We start from the raw sequence: 18,891 nt of genomic DNA, 5'->3' as shown, positions 1-18,891 counted from the left end.
CTTTTGCAACATGAGTTAAATGGGATTCTCCAATTTGCTTTCTCTTGGGCTGCATACCCAGGAGAATATTCTGGTGTGTATCCTTTTTTATATATTTGAAAGTGATTTTTTTGAAGTTCCACACTCTTGGCTGTTGCTTTCATAATGTCTGTTTTGCAACTTGTTTTGTCTTTATCCTGCTTAGTGCTTTTTAATTTATTTTGCCTGATAATGATTCTCTACTTGGAATACCAACAGTTAAAAGTGTTGCTCATATAACTGAAACAGTTCCTTCTTTGAAACCGAAGTATTCTAAAAACGCAAAGTTTCACTATTAATTAAAAATAGTCTTCCTTTCTATGCTACTGATCCAAATTCTGACAGTGCAAACAACAATAGGGGGAAATGATTGGGGAATAAGCACATGGCAAGGGGGAATCGTTCTGAAACCATTTTCTTTGAGCTCTTCATGTAGGACAAAAGGCTGTTTTCTAACCTTTGAAATTTACACAAACAGGAAACATGTTGTAGGATGAAAACCTCAAATGCTGGCTAGTTCTGAGAGCAAAGAGAATAATAGAATGTGACTATGTTATCCTGGCAGAATGGACACAGAGTGTTCCTGCTTCCCACACAGAAAGCACAGAATCTGGGTTTTTTAAAAAAAATCTATAGACTTGAGCAGTACTTTGAGTGTGTCTTATCAAACAATCAAACTTCTGTTGCTTTGTTTATATTTTTTCCATAGTCCAGTCTGCCTGCAAGGGTGTCAAACTTGTGGTGTCACGTTGCCATCATGTGAGATTTTGCAACGTTTTTTCCCCCTTTGCAGAGCTGGAGTGGGCCTGCACATGATGCATTTAGTCCGCGGCCCACCAGTTTGACACCCCTGTATTAAAGCCTCAGATATAGAAATAAATTGGACTAAATGTGTAAGAAATTAAAAAGCTTATTTTTGCCTTGTTCAGCTAACTTTCTGCATAACTTCAGGGTGCTCACAGAATACCCTTCCTGCAAGAATTTCCCTGTTCCCTGAGGGAAATTTCTGGTGTACAAGCATCATAATTACCAAATAGCCCGTTTGCTCTAAGAGTTATTTAAAGTTTTGGACTTTGAAGTGTAGGCAAGGCTTTTGGTGAGGAAAGTAGCTTTATTTAAGCCTTAAGTAAATGATGCACAGGTATTCCCATCATTTTTCTCCTTGCAACAATCTAACAGTCATTAAGTGAGTTCACCTTGCTTAATCACCCCCACCCCCTGCTCTTCCTGATACAGATGTGAGTGGAGCTTGGGATGCCTAGGAGTAAGGAAAGCTTTAGTAGACCTAGCATAGGTCCAGACCTACCTGCCTCAGACTCAACTCCGCTCTTCTTCCCAGCATTACAGGGACCCCCATAGCCCTTGGATTTCTCTATCTCCAGGTCTCTGCAGGCCTTTCCCCTCCAAACTGAGTCCGAGTCTACGGAGAGGGGCAGAAATCAAATCAAATCAAATCAAATCAAATCAAATCAAATCATAACAACAACTTTGCCTGCTCCCCACCCTGCCAGGCCCTACCTGTCCTCCCCGCCACCTGTCACCAGTGTCCCCTCTAATTTGTTTGGGGGGTGGGCGGAAAAGTATAGTGTCTGAGCGGCAGTCCCTTTGGGACTGGGCGGCACAGAAATAATAAATAAATAAACAAACAAACAAACAAACAAATAAAAAACATAAAAAACCCACCCTGTTTTGCCTCAGAGAATTTCAAAATAAAATACTGTACTGGTCTATAACAGTGAGCTCATAATAGGGCAACTCTATCAATATCAAAATGCCACTTAAATAGTTGAGCTAGTTTCAAACTAGATTTTGATTTTCTTTCTCTCTTCCTTACTTCCATTCTTTTTCTTTCTCTTTTCCTTCCTTTCTTTTTTCTATCTGTTTCTCTCTCTTCCTCTCTTCCTCTCTCTCTCCTTCCCTCTCACTCTTTCCCTCTCAGCTTCTGGGCAGGTTTGGAAAACTCTGAGTTGATGATGATTTTTAAGTGAGCGATTGCTCACTGCTCAGCTTGGAGGGAACTATGCCTGTCACCCATTGTATACTTACCTTTCAAAGATATCCAGAGCTCCAAACCTGTGGCTTTGTAGCTGATCCAAAATGGCAGCTACTTTAGGGACACAGCCATGCGACCCAGTGATGAAGCATTCTATTGTGTTTTCCTAACTGAGCTTTCTGCAGTACTGTGTGAGTTAGATTAGATTAGATTTATTAGATTTGTTAATACCACCTCTCTCCGAAGACTCGGGGTGGCTCACAACAACAACAACAATAACACAATAACAACAACAACAACAACAACAACAAGAATAATAATAATAATAATAATTTATTAGATTTGTATGCTATATATATATATAGAGAGAGTATACAGAGTACAAATATACAAATATACAGAGTACAAATCCAATATAAATTAAAAAATGAAATTTAAAACCCATAGATATTAAAAACAATCATTACTGCACAATCACTCCATTCTCATGTATTACAGTCAGAAAACTGTTAGGGAAGCAGAGCAGACTGCTTCATGTCTGGGCCACCTGGCTGTGTCCTAGAAGTGGCTACTGCTTCAATGAGGCCACAAGCGTTCCACAATGCTGCACAGAACTGACCATTTTGTCCCTGAGGTGCATGGCTGCATGCTGCAAGTGCTTACCACTTGGATGCAGCCATAGTTCCTTGGCGGCAGCTCAGAAAATGGTGGGCTCTTCTGGGACCCAGGGACACTGAGGGATGGAGTGTTTTCTCTGTCTATCATGAGGCAGGAGTCCCACAGATCTTCCAGAGGTAAGTATGCAGTGGGTGATGGAGTTGGAAGGAGGCCCAAGCCCTGTGGGAGCCTTGTGCAGGGGGAAACATGCCCAAGGTGTGTAGGGACACTGGAGCAGGGTGAGAGAACCTAGACAAAGGAGAAGCCATTGCAGCATCTCTAAGGTCAGTCATAAGAACAAATGACTGTGGAGCCAATGTAGTGGCCATAACTTCGGAATAGGATCATAAGTAGTTTTTCACAGGTGGGTCTGTCATAATTTTGGTTGCTAAGAGACTGGCCGTCAAACTAGAACTACCTGCACTTATTGGTCTCATTTCTCATCATTTCATGCATGTGCAGTACTACCAATCATTTCCCCAGCGTTACCAACATTTTACGAAGCCAGATATTTCTATTAGTCTTTTGCTGGATCTTTTAAGATACGTTATTAATGGCTTCTTTTATTTTATTTATTTATTTATTTATTTATTTATTAGTTGGACTTGTATGCCGCCCCTCTCCGAAGACTCGGGGCGGCTCACAACAAGCAAAACAGTCACAACAATCCAATTAATTAAAATATTTAACGATTTAAGAAAAACCCCATGTAATAGCAAACACACACACAAGCATACCATGTATAAATTAACGTGCCCAGGGGAGATGTTTAGTTTCCCCATGCCTGACGGCAAAGGTGGGTCTTAAGGAGTTTTCGGAAGGCAGGAAGAGTAGGGGCAGTTCTAATCTCCGGGGGGAGTTGGTTCCAGAGAGCCGGTGCCGCCACAGAGAAGGCTCTTCCCCTGGGACCCGCCAACCGGCATTGTTTAGTTGACGGGACCCGGAGAAGGCCCACTCTGTGGGACCTAATTGGTCGCTGGGATTAAATATTATTAAATATGAATGGGTGTACATGTGGGTAACTTCCAATTAAAACAACCCAAAATGATTAACCTATGATTAGGTTTGTGTAAAAAGGCCCAATTAAAAGTCAAACATCAGAAATATTCATATTATACTGCACCCTTTCAAAAGATAACTCTTGTACTAATGTGTAGTCTTCTCTATCTTGCATTCCATTAAATATATGCAATTTTCCTCAGAGAGGGACAGCATAGAAATCCAATTAATAATAAATTTTGATACAATGGTGCAAAAAAAAGAGAGTAAAAATATAGGAAACTTTTATGGCTAAGAGCATTTTCTTCAAGAAAAAGTTTTAAGTGTTTTTTACTTTAGAAGAATTGGAATGCGATACAATGCTTTAAATAATTAAGCATGGTTTAGTTGATGAGGTTTCTAACGACTTGATTAGAGTTGTTTTTTGCCGTAAATTACTTGGAATCATCTCATTAAACTGAGCATCATTTCAGTCATTTTAATGTCACATTTATTTAAAAAATATTAAAGGAGGTTATTGAGGGAAAAACAAAAGAGGACAGGTAATCCATATTTCACATCTAAATTCATTTGCATTAAAGGTAGCAACGGTTGCTATTATCAGTTCTGATAGTGAAATGTGAGCTGGTTTTATCAGTATTTCTGAATACTGCCGTATTGGGGATGGGATTTTCTTCCTATCAGGCCTGTTGTGATTTTTGGAGAGATCTCTGATAGTTTCTCTAAGAAGTGGGAGGCTGGATTGGATGATCATTGATCTAGAAATGGCTCTCTTTTAACTGTTTGTCTTGCTGCTCTACATACCTTGCTGCAGCCATTTAATGCTGGCTTTACCCTGAAGTCGCCCATGTTTCAAATTCTCAGCCTTCACTGTTCTGTACTTCATTTTTACTGTTCTCATTGCATATTTCTTCTTCCTTCTGCTCTTCATGGGATGCATGGGCTTTAAAGACCATGATTTCTTTGGTAAGGCATCATCTCATTTGAGGATCATTTGCAAGGGCTTTTTATCATTTGGGCTTCTTATATTCAGTATTTCTCGTGGTGTCACCTATTTGAGTATAAAATTATATAATATAAAATTTCTCTGTTGTATTGTGGTTACCAAATGAGATGGGATTTATTTTGTTTTATGTGCTTGGACTAAAAGTATTTTGCCTTGCTCATTTGGGTTTCAAAACTGAACTCCATACTGGATTCATTTACAACCAAGAGCAAAATACTTGATATCTGAAAACTCTTTTCTGATCAGTGGTCATAATCATTGTGCTCTGATCACAGAATGCTTGTGAAATTATTTCATTTTAGTAAAGATACAAATCTGTAAATATTTGTATAAGATGATAGGAAAATTCCATGGGAATGAATGAGATGTCTTAATTGTGCGGTAGAATTGTGAGCTCCAGAGCACATGCTGAATATGCTGATCAGTGCAGTTGTTAAAACTTGCAGTTGTTAAAGGACATTTCTGTTTTCTTAATGCTTTTTTTATTCTCTACGGTTTTTGAAAGGAATGGGACGTGAAGTTGAAAACCTTATCCTAGAAAATACACAACTACTCGAAACCAAGTGAGTAATCATTTATCCATTTTTAGATACATTAACCTGTTTCTTTAATTAAATATATTTTATGCCCACGAGTTGCTGTGTAATAAGGAGTATACTGTATTTTTTGGAGTAGAAGACACTATTTTCCTCCCCAAGAGGCTGAAAATTTGGGTGCATCTTATACTCCGAATGTAATCCCGCCCATCCGGCGCCCTTCAGCCTCTGCGTCCTCTCCCTGGCTACAGAGATTGCTACAGACAGGGGCTTGCATTTTTAGGCTTTGTGCCTTGCGTTTTCAGTCTGCAAACACTCCGTTTGAGAGCTGTTCAAGGCTACAGGGATCACCAAAGCACATTGCCGCTGACCACTGCCTTCGTGCATTACATTTTAGGCCTCCACACTCCCTGTTTTTGGCCTCTGTCACATTGCATTTTCGGGCAGCGATTGGCAGTGATGTGGTTTGGTGATCCCCGTATTCTTAATTGGCTTTAAAATGGAGTGTTTGGAGTTTGAAAATTTGGGGCACAAAGCCCAAACTGGCAACTGAGAACAGCTGCTGCCTTGATTTACTGCTTTTGCTCTTCGCCTGTTTTATTCTGATGATCAGCTGTGGTTTTGAACCTGCTTAGCAGTCCTAATGAGGCATGTGTAAGCGAAGAGAGTGTGTACGCACACTTACAACCAATGAAGTAATATGCTGAAGCTGACCAGGTGACGTTGATAGGCAGAGGCAGAATTTTTCCCCCTTGTTTTCCTCTCCCAAAACTAAGGTGGTAATTATTTTCTCTAAGTCTTGTGTGTAATGACACATGTATACATGCATAGAATTTTGTGAAAGATACATGATGATTGATGTAGTGTTTCCTTGATGTAAGAGGAATAAAATGTCTTCTATGTTTCTATGTATAGTCTGAAGGAAAAGGGGGGACATGATCGAAACATTTAAATATGTTAAAGGGTTAAATAAGGTACAGGAGGGAAGTGTTTTTAATAGGAAAGTGAACACAAGAACAAGGGGACACAATCTGAAGTTGGGGGAAAGATCAAAAGCAATGTGAGAAAATATTATTTTACTGAAAGAGTAGTAGATCCTTGGAACAAACTTCCAGCAGACGTGGTTGGTAAATCCACAGTAACTGAATTTAAACATGCCTGGGATAAACATATATCCATTGTAAGATAAAATACAGGAAATAGTATAAGGGCAGACTAGATGGACCATGAGGTCTTTTTCTGCCATCAGTCTTCTATGGTTCTATGTTTCTATCCTACAAATACAAATATTGCTATATAAATATACATTTCCAAGTCTTTTATCAGTCTACAACTTTATAAATATTTTATTAATAGAGCCACTGAATTATAAAAGATTTAGAAATCTGAACACTGGATGTGGTTTCATTCTGTTTACTGACAGTAGCTATAGGATAATCAAAATCATTCATATATTTTCTATAATGATATTTATTGCTGCTGGGATACTGACTTAAAATATAATTAAGCACTAAGGAGTGTTTAGTTTTAAGACTACTCTGCTTACCATATGCTATATATAAACAACAAGATGTGACTTCCTATCACACCTGAAGTTTTTGCTTTTGTGAATGTTTAGTTTGTGCATGATAATCCACGATTACAGTTGAAGAGAAAAAAAATTGGAAATGAGGTTTATACTTCAGAATATTTGATTGTACCAGATTTTTTTGCTCAAAAGACCTTTATGAAGTATATTGTCTTCACTTAGAAAAATAATAGAAATAGAAAAATAATTAAAATGTAAAACCGTTTAAAATTTTTTTGCTTATATTTATTGTATGCCATGTACCTTATGTATTTGTTGTGTATGTTGCTGTGATGATGATAAATTGGCAAGTGACATTATTTCTATCAATGACTATTGTTAAAAGTGATTTAATTGCAAACATCTGTATTCTAGAAATGCCTTGAATGTGGTGAAGAATGACTTAATAGCAAAAGTTGATGAATTGACATGTGAGAAGGATGTGCTGAAAGGAGAATTGGAAGCTGTAAAACTAGCCAAACAAAAGCTTGAAGAGAAGAATAAGGAGTTGGAGGAAGAGCTTAGAAAGTGAGCATAAAATTCTTGAATGTGTTACAGTGAGTTTCTTAGAAAAACTCTTGGACTAATTTGATTAATTCATCTTGTTTAGAGCCCGTGCAGAAGCCGAAGAAGCAAGGCAAAAATCAAAGGAAGAGGATGATGTATGTATTCATACTAATAACATTGGATCTACGTTTTCTCTTATTCTTACAGTACTATAATTGGGTTGAGCCTCCTAGTTTTCTGTGGCATTATTGTAGAGAAATGTGAGTTTACAGGTTGCTTGTGTATGCCAATCCTGTAACATACTCTGTTGGTCTGTGTGTGGGAATTATAGAGATTCTAAAAGATGTTTTCCTCCATTTGGGCCAAACTGGTCTTGAGACCCCTTTCCCCTCACTAGTCTCAACATTCACACTTACCTGTAAAGCTCTGAACTAGTAGTTCTCAATCTACAACCATCTGTTTAGTGACCATTTGAAATTACAACCCCACTGAAAAGAAGTAATTTATGACTGTTTTTGATAGTTAACAACTATTACATCATCATCACGATCACATAATATAAATTTGGATGCTTGATAATTGACATGGGTTTCCCCCCCACAAACTTTGCATCCATACATATATCATAATATTAAACCATTACATACTTACACATTTATTCAAAATGCCATAAGCAAAAATCCTAAATTTGCACCTTTTATACTTTTATCTCCCATCTGTTTTCCTTCTATATTTTATACTACTCACCTCGCTCTATCTCCCTCTCTTCCCTCTACCTTCTTTCTCCCTCTCTCCCTCTTACCTGCTTTCCTCCTGCCTCTCTCCCCTTCTAAGTTATTGTATCTAGGGAAAAAAAAAGACAATTGACATGTATTTATGATGGATGCAGTATTCTGGGTCACATGATCACTTTTTTTGACCCTCTGACAAGCAAAAGTCAATGGGGAAGTAAGATTCACTTAACAGCCATGGCAAGAAAGGTGGTAAAATGGGACATAACACACTTAGTAATTGTCTTGCTTAGCAATGGAAATTTGGGACTGTAAATTGTGGTTGTAAATCAAGGATTACCCATACTGTAAAAACTGTATAAAGCAGGTTTTTGTGCTTCCCGGTCTACTTTATTAAGCATGCTTGGTATATTTCCAACTCTGCAGAGTGATATTCCTACTGCTCAGAGAAAACGATTCACTCGAGTTGAGATGGCCCGGGTTCTCATGGAACGGAATCAGTACAAAGAAAGGCTAATGGAGCTTCAAGAAGCAGTGCGATGGACGGAGATGATAAGGCAAGTGCCATTTTTGGTAATGTTGCAGACAGATCAAACAAGTCATATATATATATATATATATATATATATATATATATATATATATATATATATATATATTAAAAAGACTTTATTAAATATATACATTAAAACATATAATAAGAAAAAATGACAAAACAGGAATATATACACTACATACAGATAAAGAGAAGAGAAAAAAGGAAAAAGAAAAAGAATAAAGCATCTTGCTTTATACATACAATGTTTGGTATCATTACTTAGAATCTGCACCACCTAAAAGGTAGTGTAATTGACTTGCAGCTCATACATAATACAAAAAGGAATAACTTCCTTTTAATAAATGTTACATATTTATTACATATATACAACCTTTCAATTTTCTTGTTGTTGTGTCAATTTTATGTGATTTTTTGTTTTTTCAATGGTATAGTAATGCTTTGATTTGTTAATGTTTTTCCTTATATTTTGTTTATTATGCATGAGAGAAATGCTTATTTCTTTCTAAAAGCAATTCTTTACTGTATTTGTTTTTTTTTACATAAACATTTCACAAAAGGGATTTATTTAAAAAAAACCATTAGCACTGTTAAAGGTTTACAGAATTATTATGACATATGTGTTTTGGTACTTTTATAGATATAAACTAGTTTAAGATTAATTAATTTATGTAGGCAAGTTTTCATCAGTGGACAAGATTAATTTTTGTTAGATTTTAAGAAAATGAATGGAAAAGCATCCAACAATAAATGCATGGTCAGGCCCCTGCAGTTTCCTTGATAAGATTTCAGATGTAGTTTGTCATGACCACCTTCCTAGAACTGAGAGACAGAGTGACTGACCCAAAGTTACCCAGTTGGGTAACCTTGCCAAAGAAGGTCTCTATGCATAGAACCCGTGGACTCGAGGTTTCCAGCCTGGCCTCTTAACCACTATACCAGACTGGTTTTCACTTAAGAAATGAGATATGAAAAACAGCAGGAGAAAAAAAAATGGGTTTTATTATTTTATGTATTCTGTTGGGATGGAAGAAGCAAGAAAGTTGTTGCAAGAGCAGCAGCAGAAGAAAGGCAGAGTGGGAACATAAGGAAAAGAAAAAAAAGGAATGGCTAATGTGGAAAGCTAAAGTGAATGTGGTACTTGGTGCTTAGAAGTTTAATCCAGTTTCTGCTGTGGGAGTGGACTAGTTTCGTAACAGCTACTTCTGGGTGGGATGCCACTGGGAAGCAGCATTCCATTTATAGAAAATTGACCTAATGCCAGGTTGCTATTTCTGAATGAAATCTGTTTCAGATTTAAAACTGGCCAAGTTGATATTCTAATTGCAGTAAGACAGATGACATGATCACTCTAGGAATAGATTACTGATTACAGCTGTGTTTCTGGTGTAAATGAATTTGACACAGAGGCAGTTAAATTCTTCAGGTTCTGTTATATATTTGGTTGGTTTTAGCCTTGTTGCATAGTGCTGAACCTGCATTATAATTTTCAGAGCATAGAATATTTGCTGCCGTGTGTGTGTGTGTGTGTGTGTGTTTGTTTCTGTTTCTGTGTAATTCATATGGCTTCAGATTAATTTATGAAAAAAACATTTCATGATAAACAACTCAAAGAGGTGATGGTTCTTTTTCATTGAATGTGCTTGTGTGAAGGCTATGCAGACATCTGTCTATGAGGCCTTAATTTAAATTCCTGCACTGAGCAATGCAGGGTGAATTTGGTGACTTAAGTGTCCTTCTGTTTCCATGATTCTATGATAAATATGTGGATTAAATATCCGTCCTTCTTACTAAATATGTAAGATTATCCATTTTTGGCAGTAGGCATGCTGCTTTTGCACCAGCTCTGTTTGGCTTTTCTCAGCTCCTTTCTGAGCATGTATTTTTTTAAAAAGGGCAAACAGTTGTGAGCAGTTGTATGTGAACACTCTCAAGTCAATGTTGATTCTTGGTCACTGCCTGGATTGGCCCTTGTGGTTTTCTTGGTAAGATTTTAGAAGTTTTCTTCTTAGGGATGAGAGGGACTGACAGCCCAAGGTCACTGAGCCAGCTTTGTGCATAAGGTAGAACTAGATCTCATAATCTCCAAGGGCTGATCCTTAAACCAACCCACAGCCATGCCCGGTTTAGCCCTGATATGTCATGTGACACCACCATGAGGATGTGACACCGCCGTGACGATTTGACACCCCTGCCTTAACCCTACACCAAACTGGCTTTTTCCAATTTGAGCTAATTTTTTAAAATTTAAGGTAAACTATATCCACCATCCCTATTTTGTTGCCATCTAGTGGCCTGATAGATTACTGTTTTGCACTTAGTTTTTACAGAAAACAAGATAATTAGTTTTTATGATTAGATTAAATTATTCTGCATGAGAAAAATCTTCAGTTACATATTGCAGCAAAACAAATTCATTTTGCTGTCATGTAGTAGGTATCCTTTCAACCTGTACAAGTGAGTATTTGTTACTGTTGTGAATTAGTTATTTTATCGGATGGTTGCAATTACTTTTATTTTCATACAGACAATTGAATTTAAAAGCGGATGCAACAGTGCACAAATGCTGATTTTCTTAAATAATGTTATCCTCATGTATAGGTGTGATTTTTTTTTAGACTACATCTCAAATTCTGTTTTAGAATTTGGAAAACTGTTATTGTGTATTTACTTATAAAATGCCAACATGTTTCCAACTGTATGAAATGCTCAGATGTGAGATGTTTTAATCTGGGCTTTTAATTTTTTTCTTTAGGGCATCAAGAGAAAATCCAGCTATGCAGGAGAAGAAGAGATCAAGTCTTTGGCAGTTGTAAGTACTGTATTGAGATACAAATACTTGTATTTATTAAAAATAATATTACTCATTTAGGGCCTTTTAATTAGTAATGACTACCCATTATTTTCTTTTATTGTCTAGTATGCCAGACAGGTAAGATGTTAAAGCTGAATTATATTGTAAGATGCATCCTGAAACATTTATTATGCACTTAGCAGCGAAACATAATTGCCTTACTCTAATTGTGGCAGTTTAAAACCATGTTGTTTGTAAACCTACTGATTTCAGTTCACCAAATCTGTTTGAAGAGTTCAGATGTTTGCTTTCTGCTCTGTTTAATATTAAAGCTATAATTACTAAAATTGTACGTGAGAGATTGCATGACTGTCCTGTGTCCTCAGAGTTTTTATTTTATTTTTGTGAGGAATAATTTAGGATTATTTGGTTGATGAAAATGTTACGAACTGGCAAAATTGCAGGGCTCAGCTGCTAAAGATTCAGAATCCTGCAGGTTTGTGTTTTCATAATACTTTTATTGCTGCTCCTGTTGTCTGTTCCTACCTTCTGCTGTGGTATTGGACAGATATACAGAGATTGTAAAATCCTTACTACAGGACAGATTTATGAACACAATAATCCAATATATTTGGATATATAGCCCTTGACTTTTGTTTAATTGGACATATTTTGTTATTAAAAAAGAGATGAAAACAATCTTTATTTAAAAAGCAGGGGAAAGAGACAAGAGGGAATGGGTGAAGGGAGCAATCTTCAATAGGGACCTAAAAGATGTAACAGTGGGCAGGTGATGAATTTCATGGGTTGAGTGTATTCTGAAGTGCATGTGCCACTTACAAGGAAACTGCTGAGAAGAACTGCAAGTCAGCACTCTGCCACTCTTGGGATACAGAACTGGCAATCCCAACAGGGGAGATGAAACCATTAATGCCAGTGGGAGACAGCAATGCCAGAATACAGTGGCCATTCTGTGCAGAGCAACCAAAAGGCACAGATTCAGGGTAGGAGAGATAGGCGAGAAAGGTTGAAACTGAAGCCATTTGCTCAGAGCAGGAGAACATGACTGGGACATTTCAGGTATCATAAATGTGGGCCAGTTGCTAAGCACCCAATTTTTGATCACATGACTACAGAAAGTTTGCGTTACTTATAAATCTTTTCCCCCCCAGTGCTGTCAGACTTTCAAATTATCATAATCTGAGTACTACCTTAGTTATCAGGGACTAGAGTCTGGTCATATTTGATATGTGGTGTGTTCTTTTGGGGCATCCTTAGAGAAAACCATTCCTTCTTTTAGAACCACAGTTTTAGACATTCGGCCAGCTTTTACCTATCCCCAAAACATTTTTGACTTGAAATCAAATGGGTTAAATTCTGAGGAGCTTCAAAGCTATCTTCTAATGGTGTGGCTGCATTGAGCAGTGAATGGCTCTTCTTTTCTGCCCTGCTTTGTGTAAGGCACTGTGATCAATGAACATGCACGTATGAAATTCTGATGATCAAAAGGCTACGTGTTCAAGTGCTTTTGCTTTTTTCCCCTTCCAGTTTTAGCAGATTATTCAGTTCATCGGGCAACACTGCTAAGAAACCAGAACCACCAGTTAATGTTAAGTACAATGCACCAACCTCACACATTACTCCTTCAGTCAAAAAAAGAAGCAGCACCTTATCGCAGCTACCAAGTGACAAATCAAAAGCTTTTGATTTCCTCAGTGAAGAGTAAGTTCTGTTTTCTTTACAGAGTAAAAAATATGTATATGACCATGGTCAATATATTTCTGATGATTGGGCTTTGCACTCTGGGAATGCCTGGACTCATATTTGTGCTGAATGCTGAGGTGGTATCAATGTTTCTGCCCAGCTCGACCTTGTTGCACTAATTGTATATCTCCTTGAGGTCAAATCTAGATGTGGTGATATATGTCTTATTAGCTCTAGACTGGATTATTGCAATTCAAGCTATGTCTTGAAACTGCACCTGGCCCAGAATGTAACACTGAAAAGGCTGGTGGATCTTCTCTTAAAGGATTATAGTCCTTTAAGTCCCTCAAAGGCTATATTTATTACAATTTTGCAGCCATAATTCAAAACAGTGGTGATGGTGGCTTTTCAAAACATAAAATAACTCAAGTTGAACTACTGTAAAGAACACATATTTCTAGACTAGTCTGCTTGTGAAATCGATAATCTGATGGAGAGAGACTTTTCTCTATGTTTCAGTTAACTGAAAGGTCTTTCTGTAGACATGTAAAACAATAGAATCCTTTATGATGAAAAAAAGCTAGTTTGATAATTTCTAGGAATTCTATTGTAAAGTCACATTTATGTAAGAGCTTTTTAAAAAAAAATGTGTGTGTCACCAGCATTTCTATTGATGTGTTCTGAATATTGTTCTGACTATTGCATAAGCCCAAAGAATGTAGCCAACAAATATATGTCTAAAGTTATATAATTTACAGTCTATGGCATTCACTCAGTATCACTAAAGTATAACTTTTGTGGTTATACTTGAATCTAGCATAACATACTAAAACAATCCCCCCAAATTATTTTAACTGTTTTTTCTTCTTTCTTTTAACACTGCTTCTATGTATAGCATCTAGTTTGCATATCATTTGCAGACAGCAACTTTGTGAAAAAGAGACCATAAGCGCACAAAGTGTTATATTTTATACCGTAAATGGGGACGTGCAATACAGGCATAAATAACTCAGCCTCTGTAAGAAAAATATTATTTGTGTTTGCATGAATCTGACAGATACTTGTAGGTGTAATTTATGGTGGAGAGGGACATGACTCCTCCTCCTCCTCCTCCTCCTCCTCCTATCACATTCTTTTGTTGAAACATTGGCAGAAACAAGAAAAGCCTTTAATTTGAAAAGCTGCTCAGTAGTTCTCTGCAAGCTTGAAATGTACTTGTTAAATTTCTTCCTAATGGAATTTCAGGAAGTTTTAAAGTTTTTAAGAGACCATCCACTTCCTGTGTGCTCCAATGTATTCTGGGGGTAAGTCAGACAAGACAGATAATTCTACTTGAAAAAGGCGGCTCATGGACATACAGAACAATATTGGGACAATATATTTCTGGAAATCTATATGTGACTCTATACTAATTAAAGCTCTTATATAGTTTGGAAATGTGGCTTCAATACCATATTTTTTGGAGTATAAGACACACCTTTTTACCCCCCCCCCAAAAGAGGATAAAAATTTGGGTGCTTATATACCGAATATAACCCCCCTACCCTCTCTTTGACCTCTGCCTCCCAGCAATTTACCCCCTTGCAGCAAACAGAATAGAGGCTCTTAAGCCAAGTAACTGATTCCTCAGCTGATTGAAGCTGCAGGCAGGCCACATGCTAAAATTGAAATTTAAACTAAAGCTGCAAGGAGGCAAATTGCTGGGAGATAGAGACAGAGGCAGAAATTTAAATTATTTTACAAAGTTGCATTTTACTATGAAGATCTTTCAAGATACCTAAATTGCTATGAAATACCCACACAAAAAAGATCTTTTTGACATAGTTACAGTTGATAGTAACATTTGGAAAAGTAATCTTGGGGACTGGGCATGATATAACTGTTCTATAAGGAACAGAAATCTAAATTGGTGTTAACAAGTTCCTATTACATCAAGTTTAAATTCTTAGAAGTTGCTAAGGGATATACTGGCTATCATCATTTCCAGCTTCCAATCATACTATGGATGTCGAAATATGAGACAAAACAGAAGAGGGGTAATCCTACTTAGGATGGGAGTATCAGTGTTCCAAGTTATAGCATACTCAGAATAGTTAACAACATGCTATAAACGCAACTTTGTAAAATAATTTAAGAGCATAAAATTGTCTATAAGTTACCTGCAGATCAGTTGAGGGTATTTTTAGTCAAATAAAAAATTCAGGCTACTGCCATGCAAATTAATTTTGTAGCTTTAAAAAGCCTGGAAAAAATGTTCCTCTTCCTTCAGAAACAAACTTTTTCCAAAAATACAATAGTAATATATTGTCTAGATCAGTGTTTCCCAACCTTGGCAACTTGAAGATATCTGGACTTCAACTCCCAGAATTCCCAAGCCGGCGAATGCTGGCTGGGGAATTCTGGGAGTTGAAGTCCAGATATCTTCAAGTTGTAAAGGTTGGGAAACACTGGTCTAGATTAGCAGAAGTTGATTTCATGTTCAGTGCAAGTAATTTTTGCTACAGCAGTTTCTAATAAGAAACTAATACGTTTTTAATAAGAAAATATGATCTCTTTTTGTATGCTGTTATTTAAATATTACTATATTTATCGCAATAAACCCTCCTCATCTTCCGTAAACTACTTAAGACCCATCTATACCGCCAGGCATGGGGGATTTGAGACACCTTTCCCCCAAGCTTATTATAATTTATGTTTGGTATGTATGTGCTGTTTGGTTTTTAATTGATAGGGTTTTTTAGTTTTTTCTTAATATTAGATTTGTGCCTGTACAATATTGTTTTATCGCTTGTTGTGAGCCGCCCCGAGTCTTCGGAGAGGGGCGGCATACAAATCTAATAAATTATTATTATTATTATTATTATTATTATTATTATTATTATTATTATTAATTTTTTCCTCAAAAATGGGGATATTTTAGATTCACTGATAATACAATAATTGAGACAAATTATTATTTTCTTTTTTATAATCTATTTTAGGGGAGGATTATCTTAAATTCAAGAGTGCTATTTGGGCAAATATAATAACTTTAAAGAATACCTGCTTTTGCATTCACTAAATCTGGATATCTGAAATGTTATTTTTAAAAATATGGAAGGGAATAGAATTATTTGGCTTTGGATTTTTTTAAAAAAATAAATGTTTTCTGTGGTCTAGGTCTGAGGCCAGTATGGCCTCACGAAGAGAGCAAAAAAGAGAACAGTATCGCCAAGTGAAAGCTCATGTCCAGAAAGAAGATGGCCGAGTGCAGGCTTTTGGCTGGAGTCTCCCTCAGAAATACAAACAGGTATTGCATTAGATATTAATTACCTAGCAAAGGAGAGGTCAACTCAACTTTGCTATTATCTATTATCTATTGCTAGTTCTTTATTGTTTAGGTATTATTGTCCCATAAGGGGATCACCAAAAGCATTTCTGCTTATAAATCAAAGATGGAAAAATACAATAGTTTGAGGATTTAGAGCTACATGTTATGTCACCATGCATATGTACCCATTAAATAAAATAAAGCTATGAACTGAAACAAATGATTGTATAAAACTAATAGCCCCGAAAAATAAAAAAAACAGTTTGAAAGGATAGTGGAGGTTTTTAAGTGTTCTGTCGGGCTCTCTGGTAGAATCCTCCCAAAAATGCACAGATACAATTTCAGACACACACACGTTTGAAAATTCAAAACAATGTTCTTTATAATGAAAATTAACTTAAACCAAGCCCTCTTTTGGGATAGCAAAGAGCACTTGTCTCCAAACAAACTGGTAATTTGTACAAGTCCCTTATCAGTTCTGTGATACTTAGCTTGCAGCTGTGAGGCAATTCACAGTCCTTCTTCTTTCACAAAGTGAAACACACTTTGCCCTGGTTTAGTTTCAAAGCGGGGAAAAATCAGCACACAAAAGGTCCAAGTCAGCAAAGCAGGCACGAAACACAACGATCAGATAATCCTCCACAATGGCCAAACCCACAGGCTGCTCTTTATAGCAGCCTCACTAATTACCACAGCCCCACCCAACCACAGGTGGCCTCATTTTCTTTGATAATAATCTCTCAGTTGTTGTTGCCTATGTATCGCTCTCCGCATGCGTGGCTGCATCATTAACTCGTGTTCTGAATCCAAGGAGGAGCTAGATAATTGATCTCCTTCTGAGCTGCCTGCCACACTCTCATCCTCCCTGTCACTCATGTCTTCTTGGTCAGAGGAGCCTTCATCAGCAGATTCCACCGGGGGCAAAACAGGCCTGCAGCATGTGGATGTCTCCCCCACATCCACAGTCCTTGGGGCAGGAGCTGGGCCAGAGATAACCACAACATTAAGTATTGACAAAAATGAGAAAAAACACCCCATTAAGTTGCAAGAGTTGGATTTGGCTGGGAATATTTACTACTTTCCTCCTACTTCTGGTACTGTAAGCCTCTTTCTTCCTACAGCAAGAAAAATCCTGGGAAGGCTTCTTTTGCAAGTTGCAATGTACCACAGGGCATAAATGGGAAAAGAGTGCTCCTTTATTGTTAAATGGTTAGTTAAGAACTGATGCTAAATGGTTAGTTATGAATTAAGGATTTTTTACTAAAGCATAACAGTGTACCATTGTGGAGTAGTAATCCTGTGCATTTCTTACATGAAATCCCCAAATATTTTAATGAAGGGACTTGGGTTTCTAGAGCCTTTGTATGAAAAGGCAGCATTTCTGTGTGAACCATAATGCTGTTCAGAACAAAATCAATAAAATATTATTAAACTATAAGAAGAGTGGGATGGCCTACTATTTGGGCTTTTTTTGTAATGGAATATTTTTTACTGCACTTTGAGGAATGGAAAACATCCCTGCAACTTGTGTATTTCATATATGTTGACAACTGTAGATCTCGCTCCCATTCTTGTTATCTCTTAGGATATTCTTAGGTAGGGATGTGAAAGACTTTTTGAAAAAAATAATTTACCACTCTGGATAGAAACATATCTACCCCTCGGTATTTTTATTTTAAAATAAAAGTATCAATTAACTTTCATATTTATTTATTTATTTATTTATTTATTTATTTATTTGTTTGTTTGTTTGTTTATTTGTTTGCTTATTTATTTATTGATTGATTGATTGATTGATTGATTGATTGATTGGATTTATATGCTGTCCCTCTCCGAGGACTTGGGACGGCTGAGTCCTCGGATGCCTGAGAATTTAATATTTTGCCTTGTGTCAAATCCATCAAAAATAGGATGTGGTTGTATGTATCTATAGGATGCCAGGCATGACTTAATGTAGAGTAAAGAAAATGTTTATGGAAATTCTCAGTTCTACAGGTCATGGTTATCCCAAAGGTGCTTTTTCAAGAAGCAACTGGACTTTCTTGTTTTTCTTTGAAGATATTCCACTTCTTATTCAAGAAACCTCTTCAGTTGAGGAACCTTTTGGGTATTAGGAGACATGCAATAGAGTTGGTTACAGATTGTATCTTTATTTTTATTTCTGTCTTTTTATAGACAGAGTTACATTTCTTTAATTCTTTTTCTCACACTATTTGAACTTGCTGTTACTTAGTTTAGTTATCTTAAGATCATCTCATTATTTAAAATCTTTGGGCTCTTTGGTTTAAAACGTTACCAATGTTAAAGTTCCAGGTAACATCCGAACTAAGTCAGTGTCCGAGTCAAAGTACTCCTCAAAGTTCCAATTTATTTCGGGAGCCATCCTGACACAGGGAAGGCTGGATCTGAGTTTCCCATTCTGTTGAAAATTCACATCCCTTGTCTCCCACCCACCCACAAACTTGTCATTGTGCCAGTGTGGCCAATCCTTTCTTCGCTTTTGCCCCAGTGGG

The 18,891-nt window shown here is 36.9% G+C and overlaps 1 protein-coding gene across 5 annotated transcripts in view; it reads left to right on the top strand.

The window, feature by feature from the left end:
* SPAG9 (sperm associated antigen 9) overlaps window positions 1–18,891 on the top strand; it is a 112,591-nt gene that overhangs the window by 45,168 nt on the left and 48,532 nt on the right. For all 5 annotated transcript variants that reach the window (XM_070740030.1, XM_070740032.1, XM_070740031.1 and 2 more), the window contains 7 exons: window positions 5,179–5,236; window positions 7,152–7,304; window positions 7,387–7,438; window positions 8,441–8,571; window positions 11,326–11,382; window positions 12,913–13,086; window positions 16,228–16,357. In XM_070740030.1, the coding sequence (XP_070596131.1) occupies window positions 5,179–5,236; window positions 7,152–7,304; window positions 7,387–7,438; window positions 8,441–8,571; window positions 11,326–11,382; window positions 12,913–13,086; window positions 16,228–16,357 (755 nt within the window). The remainder of the gene's footprint in view (window positions 1–5,178; window positions 5,237–7,151; window positions 7,305–7,386; window positions 7,439–8,440; window positions 8,572–11,325; window positions 11,383–12,912; window positions 13,087–16,227; window positions 16,358–18,891) is intronic.

The sequence above is a fragment of the Erythrolamprus reginae genome, chromosome 2, assembly GCF_031021105.1.
Source record: "Erythrolamprus reginae isolate rEryReg1 chromosome 2, rEryReg1.hap1, whole genome shotgun sequence".
Lineage (NCBI taxonomy): Eukaryota > Metazoa > Chordata > Lepidosauria > Squamata > Dipsadidae > Erythrolamprus > Erythrolamprus reginae.
This window is presented reverse-complemented; position numbering and strand designations above follow the sequence as displayed.